Raw genomic sequence first — 12539 nt, 5'->3', positions numbered from 1 at the left:
CATAACATCCACAACGCTAAAAATTACAGATTCTCTTCGCTGCAAATTAGGTTTTGCACCGTCGGGGTTAACCTCAATCTGATGACAATTCAGTGGTACTGTTTAGGTGGATTTAGTCGATTTTTTCTTGGATAGATTTTCTCGATATTTTTTTAGACTGCAGTGAGATGTAAACCACACTTCTGCATTGTCCACGAGCAACATCCTTTCACCGCGACAAATTTCAAGTTAAAATTCGGAAATATTACAATATTTTTTCTTCGAAAAAACTACTAAGTGCTTGTAAACAGTACCACCACAAACGAAGTGACAGACGACTAACTGGCGAAGAAATCCATTTAAATAATGTGGTTCACTGTAATAGAATTTTCTTGGAAGCTTGTACCATCATCCACCAGATGGGTTAGTTTTTTTGTTTTGATTTGAACAAAGTTAATTTTGTGTACAATGATTCTTTGACAGTGTGCAAAGAGTGCGCATCATTTTGTCATTTTTTTTATGTATTTCAGTTTTGAGTAGAGTGAAAGAGATAGAACCAAAACATTCTTGTACATTTGGTGAAAATGCTAGTTCAATCTAGTAGTAGTGTTGCCATGTGGTACAATCCAGTAGTAGTGGTGTTGCCATGTGGTACACTGAAAAATTGAAATAGCAGGTAAGTCACCAAAGTTTTCGAGCCGCTCCGCCTGTCACTTCGTTTGTGGTACCACTGAACTGTCAAAAAATTTCAGCCGATTATACTGAGTATACTGAGATTTAAATCGCAAATTATTTATTTTTATGGTTTCAGTGTTAAGGCAACCGCAGCAAACTTCAAGTACGAGCAGCTAGCCGAGAGCCATACCGAGAGCCATACAATGCAACTACGTATATTTCCTACAAACGTATATTTGACTATTTAAACCGAATTTAAAGACAATCACTCATATTATTGTGTTCGTTCGGAACATACAAAAAAACCAATCGTTCTCAATCTTTTCAAATTTGACAGGTTAGATTGGTTTGTTTTCATAATGAGAGGTACATAACAATAAAAAAACATATCATTCTGTCAAAGATGAATGATAAAATCACACTATCGGGTCACATGGTCTATTATAAACAACACATGGTGTCAACATTCTTGGAAGTGGTGCCAGAATTGATAAAAAATTATCTTTTATTTGGTGGCAGACTGGGTGACAAGGTGTTCAGAGTGTGTCGTAGTGTGTTTTTGTGGGTGTAAACACAAGGTGGCAGAGTGACTTACCCCTGTCTTTACGTTTTTAGCATCTGTTCCTCCTGATGATGCTGCCTGTGGCAAATTGACTTACCCCCTGATTGTACCCTTTACACATCTGGGGCCGCTCTCCACGAAACGAAAATCAATTATTTCATTTATGTATTTCACTTATACATTTTTGCCAAGACATCAGCCTTATACATTCCATAAGACAAACCACATAGGTCCTATAAGAATGCATAAAAGGTATGTGTGACCGCTTATACATTTCACTTGACACATGATCTTCATTAACTTTTTGCAAGGCGTCTGCTTATTAGTTGACTTACACATTTTATGAATAATTAGCAATAGAAATTTGCCAAAAGGTATAAGGAGATTTCTATCCGTGTCTGAAAGCCTCTTTCCCTTTTTAAGTGACGAACCAGCCGCTGCCTGAAAGTCACTCTAATAAAAAAAATAAAGGGTTGTGTCCTAGACACGACCGCAGTATCAACAATCAATACGAAACTAACGATTTTAAATTGGCTCACCACTTTAGTAGCCTATTGGTCCCAAGCAAACGATTAACGTACCCTATTCTAGTCGAAATTCTAGTACTACGCAATGTTTGTTTTGATTCGCTATGAAAGTTTGACAGATAAAATGAGGGGTTATTGGTTTTTCCTATGTTTCGAGGGGTGATTCGACAAGCTTGGGACCGAAGATAGTACCAGAGGTGAGCCAAAAAGTTGAGCACGTTTCTTCGGGACCTACTTGTCTTAGAGTTACCTCTATGGCAGTATGACGTAGAACCATAGAGGTAACTCTAAGACTAGAAGGTCCCGAAGAAACGTGCTCAACTTTTTGGCTTAGCTCTGGTACTATCTTCGGTCCCAAGCTAATCGATTCACCCCTCGAAACATAGCAAAATCCACTAACCCCTCATTTTATCTGTCAAACTTTCATAGCGAATCAAAACAAACATTGTGTAGTACTAGAATTTCAACAAGAATGGGGTACGTTAATCGATTTGCTTGGGACCAATAGGCTAGTCAAGTAGTGAGCCAATTCAAAATCGTTAGTTTCATATTGATTGTTGGTAGAACCACGCAAAATGGATGTTTTTCATCCATTTTTGTCTATTATACAAGAATCCCAAAAAAAAAACTGTCTACGTAGTTAATGAACAGCCCCTAATTGTGGTTTACTTAAAATTTATTGCCCGGAAAAAAGTGATCGTCAAAGTCCATGTCTTTTTTTGGGTTGTTGTTGAGGGGGGTGGATAGGTTGTTACACATACATAATTTTCCAAGTCTCATTCCTCATTGTGGTGTTCATGGTCACGCCGTGATCCACCTTTAGCCGCTAACTTGGTCCTGCTTGCTGTAGGACCTATAGTGCCACGCCGTCCGAGTCAGAGTCAGGAAAGCAGCGCTGTTTTATATCTTTTCAATCAGAATGATGTGCAACCAAGTGGTATTCATTCATGATGACTGGGATTGGAGAAAACGTTTAGTTCATGAAAACAGTGATAAAATTATCATTTGCGCATTTTCAAAAGTTTTTTGATTAAAAATTGAAAAAGTGTTTATTTCATCAGATTCGTTAAGGTTCTACAAAGGGTCATTATTTTGTTTACTTCTTCTTTTTGAAATATTCTTCGATCATCATTTTCTAAATGTATTGGTAAAATTCATTGGAAGTGCATGTCCCCACGCCAAAACTGCCCATTTTTCATAAATATCAACTGGTATGGTGAGGAAAACTCAACCATCTCTTTTCTTCCTTCATTTCAATACAACAGCAAATGTGATGTCACACTATCTAGTGGATAAGAATGTAGCAGACAAAACATAAGCACTGCCAGACTGCGCTGTATGCAAGTTTGTTTACACCCCTGAGCGGGAAAGTGTATAACAGGCTACGTGCACTGCTGCCATCAACCCTGTTAGTGTTGAATTCAATGTTCTGTGACTTTTTTAATTGGACCGGTAAAATGTTTAAAATGGTCATTTATGTTTTATTTAATCAGTTTTAGATATTTATCCACCATTAAATACATCCACTCATCTATGTTAATAAGGCAGACTTCGCAATTAATTGTTTTAATAAACTTAAATTCATTGCTAGAGGCAATACATCTGGCACCGCTGTTTCAATGATACTTTCACGATTGCTAGCAAAGCAGTAAAGTAGAAATGGTTTTCTTTGTGATTAATTTTGTTCACCAAGAGTTTTGTGAAGCAGTTGTTTTGAGTTTCGTGTATTCGATTGCGTTTAATTGTGCTATACTTCGAAGAACACAAGTAAGTAAATACAGTGAATGTGTTTTACCCAGGAAATTTTCGTGTTTTACCCACGAAATACAAGTTTTAAATTTTCGTATTCATAATATATGAATGTATGTGTAAACTAATGATGATGATTTTATGATATTTAAAAAAGAAGAAGAACACAAAATTACTTACCCTTTGTAGAACCTTAAGTAATATTCTATCGATTGGTGTATTTGGATTTTAATTACATCTATAAATGACAAAGTTACAAGCGTTCAAACCCTAACACTATTTCACTACACATATTTTTTTTGATTTGTACCCCAGTATAGTCGACAAAGACGTAGTTCTACGTCAAAAAGAAAGGCCTTTAACTGAAACGTCTTTGAATTGAACCTTTGCAATTTAATTAAAATAATGTTTCCTTTGCAAATTTCTTTCCGTGTCTTGCCCAGTCCTGATGCGCTCGCTCGTCTCACACCCACATAACGGTGAAGTCATTCATTCAATGTTCCCCATCTGCACGACGGAAGCGACGTCCATACACGTTTGTTTACACCGTTGCTCTCACAACTCCAAGCTCACCGGGTCTGAAAACAAATCACGCACACCACTGCCTTCACGGTAGTAAATATTGCACGCACACTTTCACCTGTCGGTGGTTCAAAACAACGTTCCATCACATGCGGCCGGTTTTATTTTGACATTTCCCTCCGAACATGTGCTGCTCAAAATAATTCAAAGTGGTTCAGTTTTGGTTGAAAAATAGTGTTAAAATTGATGAATACAGTTCCAATTGCTGTTCAAGTTTTAGTTTTAGTCAAATAGCATTCGATTTAGTTGAAGTTTTATTGATTCACACGGTATTAGTGCGTAAAAAAATATCGCAACTTGTCTTCGAAATTGATTCCCCCCACCAGCCGAGATGACGATCGATCAGAATCTGGAGGTCAATCTGGACCCGACTAATTTGCATTTTGCGGTGTTCAGCTCGGAGGACATCAAGCGGATTAGTGTGACGAAAATCGTGACGTCGAGGTCGTTCGACGAGCTGGGCCATGCCATCCCGGGAGGACTGTACGATGCCGCGATGGGTTGGTTGCCGAGTGTGCTGCAGGAATGTATGATTGGATTTAATTGTTTTTGGTTTCAGGCCCCAGTGGACGAAACGAGGTGTGCACCACCTGTGTCAAGGACATCAACAATTGCGAGGGGCACTTTGGCCACATTGAGATCTGTGTTCCGGTGTTCAACCCGTTTTTCGTCAAGACGGCGTATAATTTGTTGCGGATTTGCTGCACCGAGTGCTTCCGGTTGCAGATACATGATTCGATGAAGAGCATGTTGGAGTTGCAGCTGCACCTGGTGGACGCCGGGTACATCGTGGAAGCCGAGGAGCTGGAGGTTTACAAGCAAAAGGTGGCGATGGCTCCGGTCGGAGAGCTTCCGGAGGGGGTCAGTTACTATTCGGAGCTGTTGATGAACCGTATGAACGGGGTGCTTTAATCGGGTGAAGAAGGGTGGTTAATTGAATGTAAATCGCAATTTTAGATCCCTACAACCAACTTGGCAATACGAAGAATTCGGAGGCGATTCGGACGGCAATCGTCAATACGACGATGAAGGAATGCGTCAAGAAAGTATGCATTCACTGCAAGACTATCATCCGGAAGGTGCGGGTTTCTAATAAGCGACTGGTGTTCAGTATGACTCGGGCCGAGATGAGGGCTTTCTAGTGAGTATAAGTTGTTACAGAGGAGACATAGGAAACTGAGACCGCTCCTAACCTTTTTTTCCGGTAACTTTCAGCGAAAAGCAAGGACAGACCAATGTGGAAGACGAGAAGACGCGAGCCACCAACAGGATCATCTTTGGCGAAGAGTGCCAGCGTTATTTCTTAGAACTGTTCAAAAATGATGCCCCGCTGTTGAACCTTCTGTTACCGATTCTGCAGAAGAGTGCCCGGTCGATGAAGAACCCGACCGATCTATTCTTCATGGATGTGATTCCGGTACAGCCCCCGCTAGTGCGCCCGGTTCGACGTGTCGAAGGAATGGAGATCCTGGAGCATCCGCAGACTTCGATCCTGAGGAACATTTTGATGGCGAATGCCACGTTGAGGGCGATCCTGGTATTGACCAAGAAGCACGATGAGTTACAAGACGACGACGACGACAACAAGCCGAGTGGAAGTGCTGCAATTGAGACGGAAATGAAGAAGGTCTTCGAAACGGCCAAGGGCGATTCGTCCCACGAGAAGTTGTACCATGCTTGGGTGGAATTGCAGAGCTACGTGGATCAGTTGTTGGACATCAACATGGCGCAGGATAAGAACCAAATCCGCGGGTGCGGGCTTAAGCAAATTATCGAGAAAAAGGAAGGCCTTGTGAGGATGCACATGATGGGGAAACGAGTAAACTACGCTGCACGAACGGTCATCACGCCGGATCCGAATATCGGTGTGGACGAAATCGGAATTCCGGTCACGTTTGCCAAGAGATTGACGTATCCCGTTCCGGTGACTTCCTGGAATGTCGCCGAGTTGAGAAAGATGGTCATGAATGGTCCCGATGAATACCCGGGGGCGAATATGATCGAAGATTCCAACGGACAAGTCAGCAAGATTTCGGCTCTGAATGTGACTCAGAGACAGTCGTTGGCCAAGACTTTGCTGACTCCGCATAGCTCGAACGAGCAGGGCGTTAAGATCGTTCATCGTCATCTGCTGAACGGTGATGCTCTGCTGCTAAACCGTCAACCGACTCTCCATCGCCCGAGTATCATGGCCCACAAGGCCAAGATTCTCAGCGGGGAGAAGATCTTCCGTCTGCACTACTCCAACTGCAAGTCCTACAATGCCGACTTCGACGGCGACGAAATGAATGCCCACTTTCCGCAAACCGAGCTGGGACGTAGCGAAGCGTACAATCTCGTAGCCGTTCCCCATCAATACCTGGTCCCGAAGGACGGAACTCCGCTGGGAGGTCTGATCCAAGATCACATCGTCTCTGCCGTGAAACTGTTCATCAGAGGTAAGTTCTTCAATTGTGACGATTACCAGCAGTTGGTCTTCCAAGCCTTGAGCAACCACCGTGGGAACATCGATCTGCTCCCACCGACCATCCTGAAACCGGCGACACTTTGGTCCGGAAAGCAGATCATCTCAACGATCGTGAAGAACATCATCCCCAAGAACATGCCCCACATCAACATGATCGGATCGTCCAAGCTGGGTAACAAGCACTGGCAAACGGAACCCGCTCGTGAGTGGCTGGCTGGCGGTACTCTTCTTGTCGGTAATCAAATGTCCGAGTCGGAGGTGTTCATCCGCGATGGGGAACTCCTGGTCGGAATCCTCGATAAGAACCACTTCGGTGCTACCCCGTACGGTTTGATCCACTGCATGTACGAACTCTACGGTGGCCATTGCTCCTCGCTCTTGCTGTCATCGCTGTCCCGACTCTTCACCTACTATCTCCAGTGGGAAGGCTTCACCCTCGGTGTCAAGGACATCCTGGTTCAGAAAACCGCCGACAAAAAGCGATCCAAGATCATCAAAGCTTGTCGGCAGATCGGACACGAAACGGCTGCCTCCGCACTGGATCTCCCTCCGGATGTATCCTCCGACGAACTGAACACCAAAATGGAGGAGGCCTACGCCAACAATCCCAAGTTCCGCGTGATCCTCGATCGCAAGTACAAAACCGCCTTGGATATCTACACCAACCAGATCAACGAGGCGTGCATTCCCGAGGGGTTGATCACCAAGTTCCCGGACAACAACCTGCAGTTAATGGTGCAATCCGGTGCGAAGGGTTCCACGGTGAACACGATGCAGATCTCCTGTCTGCTAGGACAGATCGAACTGGAGGGCAAGCGACCTCCGTTGATGATCTCCGGCAAGTCGCTGCCCAGTTTTGCAAGTTTTGAAACTTCGCCCAAGTCGGGTGGTTTCATCGACGGACGGTTCATGACCGGAATCCAGCCGCAGGATTTCTTCTTCCATTGTATGGCCGGTCGGGAGGGACTGATCGATACGGCCGTCAAGACCAGCCGTTCCGGATATCTTCAGCGATGTTTGGTGAAGCACTTGGAGGGGTTGAACGTGAACTACGACATGACGGTGAGGGACAGCGATAACAGTGTGGTTCAGTTCATGTACGGAGAGGACGGCATGGATATCTCCAAGGCGCAGTTTATCGAGACTTCAAAGCACTTGAAATTCCTGGATCTGAACAGGGACGTGATCGTGCGACCGGACACCGTCAAGATGCTCGCAAACGACGACGAGTTGAACGACCGGATCAAGGCACACGTCAAGAAAATGAAGTCCTGGTGCAAGAAAAACGGTGCCACGCTGCAGAAGACCCGGATGTCGCCGTTTGCAAAGTTTTCTACAGACGTCAGCGAACAGGTTCGTGCCGACATGTCCGATCCGGATCGTTTGAAAACGAAAACCGGCCGCAGCCGACTCACGGGGAAGATTGTCAAGAAATGGAACAAAGCGAAACCGGACGAGAAAGCCAAGTACAGAAGGAAGTATGCCCCTTGTCCGGATCCTACGTTCTCGCTGTTCCGACCGGACAGTTGCTTTGGAGCGCTAACCGAGCACCTCGAAGAATTGGTGAAACATTTCGAGAAAACGCAGCAACCTCTCCACGACATGGCCGAATTGATGAAGATCAAAAACAGTTACGCTCTGGCAGCACCCGGCGAACCGGTCGGTCTGCTAGCAGCGCAATCCATCGGAGAACCTTCCACGCAGATGACCCTGAACACGTTTCATTTTGCCGGTCGTGGTGAGATGAACGTGACCCTGGGTATTCCTCGGTTGCGTGAAATTCTGATGCTTGCCTCGCAGCACATCAAGACCCCGTCGATGGAGATTCCGTTCCGGCCGTACAAAAGCCAGAAGAAGCTGCATTCAGTCGCCGAAAAGATGCGCAAGACGTTGAACCGGGTCACGGTGGCGGATGTTCTGGAAGGTTGGTTTTATTAGATGCGTTGCTTTTCGTACAGCTACTCAGTAGAGTCTCTCCATTGCAGATATCAAAGTGAAGTCCCGCTTGGTCCTGCGGCCATCCCGAGGAATGCAACATGTGGTGCGATTCAACTTCTTGCCGAAGGATGCCTATGCGCACGACTACCGAGTGGCACCGGAGGAGATTCTGCGCTACATGTCCCGCGGTTTCTTCAAGCACATGTTCCGGATCATCTTCCGATCGGCCAAGGCCAAGAACGTTCTGTAAGTCTTTGCAATCCGGGGTTGATCTTCTTTCTAAACTACGTTTCCTTTGTTACAGGATTGAAATCGAGCAGGAATCCACTACGAAACAGACCGCAGCTGGCGCGAACGAAAATGATAATCTAGTGGACAGTCGGGAGCCGGACATGTCTCGCCTGGAGGAGAACGCCGACGAGAGTTCGGACGACGATGCCGGTGGCAACGAAGGCGATGCCGATGCGACGGAATTCAACTTGAAGAACAAGAAAAGCGACGAAGTGGGCTATGATACGGATGAGGAGGAGGAGGATGATCAGGAGGACGGGGATGAGTTGCAAAATTCCACGGAGGATAAGGAGCAGGAAGGGGATGACGAAGCGAACGCCGATGACGATGAGATGGCCAACGCAGAGGAAGCGTTGGACGTTTCCAATACCAAGCTGGATGAGGATGCGGAGAAGTTGCTGGTCACCGTAGAGAACAATCTGATCGAAGATTACGTCTTCGACAAAAAGGAGCACCGCTGGTGCCAGGTCACCTTCCATATGCCCATAAAGTATAAGGACATTGACTTTACGAAAATTTTGAGGGATATTGCTGGGAAGTGTGTCGTTTGGCAGGTAAGTCGCTTTAAACGCTTTGCTAACTGAGGTCTTAACAACCAGTGGTATTTAAGGTCCCTCACATCCGCCGCGCCATCACCTACGTCCAGAACGATCAGCTCTACCTGAAAACGGACGGTATCAACATCTTTTCGATGACCAAGTATAGCGAAATCCTCGATCTGAACCGGCTGTACTCGAACGACATCTACGCCATCTCGCAAACGTACGGAATAGAGGCAGCGGCGCGGGTCATCGTCAAGGAGGTTCAAAACGTGTTCAAGGTCTACGGCATCACGATCAATCCACGCCATCTGCTGCTGGTGGCGGACTACATGACCGCCGACGGGACGTTCAAATCCATGAGCCGGAAGGGAATGGAGCACAACGTATCGCCGCTGCAGCAGATTTCGTTCGAGTCGTCGATTCAGTTTCTGAAGGCGGCCGCCCTGAAGGGCAACGGTGACCATCTGGATTCGCCTTCGTCCCGGCTGATGGTCGGACAGCTTTGTAAGAGCGGAACCGGAGCGTTCGGGGTGTACAGTAAGCTGGTTTGAATTGAGTTTTTCTTATTAAAGATTTATAAAAGCATGTGAAAGGAACTGTCTTCATTTGGGAACCGTTCGAGTTGTATGTGATGACCTTCCTGTTAGAAAGCTGAATACAAATATTGTGATCATCCCAAGTCACTAACATTTTTCTCTGAACTTCCTCGAAGTTCGCTGAAATTCCTCGAAATTTGCTGAACTTCCTCGAAATTTGCTGAACTTCCTCGAAGTTTGCTGAACTTCCTCGAAGTTTGCTGAACTTCCTCGAAGTTTGCTGAACTTCCTCGAAGTTTGCTCAATTTCCTCGAAGTTTGCTGAACTTCCTCGAAGTTTGCTGAACTTCCTCGAAGTTTGCTCAATTTCCTCGAAGTTTACTGAACTTCCTCGAAGTTCGCTGAACTTCCTCGAAGTTTGGTGAACTTCCCCGAAGGTTGCTGAACTTTCTCGAAGTTCGCTAAACTTCCTCGAAGTTTGCTGAACTTCCTCGAAGTTTGCTGAACTTCCTCGAAGTTTGCTGAACTTCCTCGAAGTTTGCTGAATTTCCTCGAAGTTTGCTAAACTTCCTCGAAGTTCGCTGAACTTCCTCGAAGTTTGCTCAACTTCCTCGATGTTTGCTCAACTTCCTCGAAGTTTGCTGAATTTCCTCAAAGTTTGCTGAACTTCCTCGAAGTTTGCTGAACTTCCTCGAAGTTTGCTGAACTTCCTCGAAGGTTGCTGAACTTCCTCGAAGTTTGCTGAACTTTCTCGAAGTTTGCTGAACTTCCTTGAAGTTTGCTGAACTTTCTCGAAGTTTGCTGAACTTCCTCGAAGTTTGCTGAACTTCCTCGAAGTTTGCTGAACTTCCTCGAAGTTTGCTGAACTTCCTCGAAGATTGCTGAACTTCCTCGAAGTTCGCTGAACTTCTTCGAAGTACGCTGAACTTCCTCGAAGTTTGCTGAACTTCCTCGAAGTTTGCTGAACTTTCTCGAAGTTTGCTGAACTTCCTTGAAGTTTGCTGAACTTTCTCGAAGTTTGCTGAACTTCCTCGAAGTTCGCTGAACTTCCTCGAAGTTTGCTGAACTTCCTCGAAGTTTGCTGAACTTCCTCGAAGTTTGCTGAACTTCCTCGAAGATTGCTGAACTTCCTCGAAGATTGCTGAACTTCCTCGAAGTTCGCTGAACTTCTTCGAAGTACACTGAACTTCCTCGAAGTTTGCTGAACTTCCTCGAAGTTTGCTGAACTTCCTCGAAGATTGCTGAACTTCCTCGAAGTTCGCTGAACTTCTTCGAAGTACGCTGAACTTCCTCGAAGCTCGCTGAACTTCCTCGAAGTTGGCTGAACTTCCTCGAAGTTTGCTGAACTTCCTCGAAGTTTGCTGAACTTCCTTGAAATTAACTGAACTTCCTCGAAGTTCGCTGAACTTCCTCGAAGTTTGCTGAACTTCCTCGAAGTTTGCTGAACTTCCTAGAAGTTCGCTGAACTTCCTCGAAATTTGCTGAACTTCCTCGAAGTTTTCTGAACTTCCTCGAAGTTTGCTGAACTTCCTCGAAGTTTGCTGAACTTCCTCGAAGTTTGCTGAACTTCCTCGAAGTTTGCTGAACTTCCTCGAAGTTTGCTGAACTTCCTCGAAGTTCGCTGAACTTCCTCGAAATTTGCTGAACTTCCTCGAAGTTTTCTGAACTTCCTCGAAGTTTGCTGAACTTCCTCGAAGTTTGCTGAACTTCCTCGAAGTTTGCTGAACTTCCTCGAAGTTTGCTGAACTTCCTCGAATTTCACTGAACTTCCTCGAATTTCACTGAACTTCCTCGAATTTCACTGAACTTCCTCGAAGTTTGCTGAACATCCTCGAAGTTTGCTAAACTTCCTCGAAGTTTGCTGAACTTCCTCGAAGTTTGCTGAACTTCCTCGAAGTTTGCTGAACTTCCTCGAAGTTTTCTGAACTTCCTCGAAGTTTGCTGAACTTCCTCGAAGTTTGCTGAACTTCCTCGAAGTTTGCTGAACTTCCTCGAAGTTCACTGAACTTCCTCAAAGTTTGCTGAACTTCCTCGAATTTCACTGAACTTCCTCGAATTGCTGAACTTCCTCGAAGTTCGCTGACTCGAAGTTTGTTCGTTAAGTCGCAAATAATATTGCATGGAAGGTAAATAGAAACGTCAAAGTGATCCGATGCCGGCGCTGCAGCGACTAGTTCGCGGAAATGATAATTTTCAAATCAATCGTTAAATGCGTGAACGATGTTCCAGATTGACGGGATACGTCTGTTTGTCTGTGATAGAATAGTCATAAGAATCCCTAAGCTTCATTGACAACCTCTGAACTTCGGTGGAGCTTTCAAAAATGTTTTGAAGTTTTTCACATCCCTGAAGTTTTCTGTACTACTTGAACATTTGAGAGCATCTAGAAATTTTCCGATATTTTCCTGAAATTAAAGGAACCGGAATCATCTTCCCTGAGGTTCCCTCAAGTCAAGAAACTTCCCTGAAGCTTACGCAATTTCTTGTAAAATGATCTCACATTCCACTGGTGTGCATTGAACTTTCTTGAAAATCCCGGAGTTCCCCTGAAGTTCTCGAATCTCCCTAAAATTTACTGAACTTCTTTAAAGTTTTCGAAGTTCTCTGAACTCCTGTGTTCTCGAAGATTTCCTGAAAAATCATAACTGCGCTGGAGTGCTTTGAACTTCCCTCAAATTTATAGAACTTTAAG

At 44.9% G+C, this 12539-nt stretch overlaps 1 protein-coding gene across 1 annotated transcript; it reads left to right on the top strand.

The window, feature by feature from the left end:
- Positions 1-4198: 4198 nt before the first annotated feature.
- RpI1 (RNA polymerase I subunit RpI1) lies at positions 4199-9893 on the top strand. Its single transcript, XM_065226498.1, has 7 exons — positions 4199-4574; positions 4634-4966; positions 5032-5215; positions 5290-8465; positions 8527-8725; positions 8784-9324; positions 9381-9893. Exons 1-7 carry the CDS (start codon positions 4406-4408, stop codon positions 9861-9863), a joined length of 5085 nt encoding a protein of 1694 aa, XP_065082570.1. The 5' UTR covers positions 4199-4405; the 3' UTR covers positions 9864-9893.
- The last annotated feature ends 2646 nt before the right edge of the window (positions 9894-12539 follow it).

Source organism: Ochlerotatus camptorhynchus, unplaced genomic scaffold, assembly GCF_037179485.1.
Source record: "Ochlerotatus camptorhynchus isolate MF236.1 unplaced genomic scaffold, CSIRO-AGI_Acam_v1.1 ptg000022l, whole genome shotgun sequence".
Lineage (NCBI taxonomy): Eukaryota > Metazoa > Arthropoda > Insecta > Diptera > Culicidae > Ochlerotatus > Ochlerotatus camptorhynchus.
The sequence above is the reverse complement of the archived record's forward strand: the minus strand, read 5'-3'. Positions and strand labels throughout refer to the sequence as shown.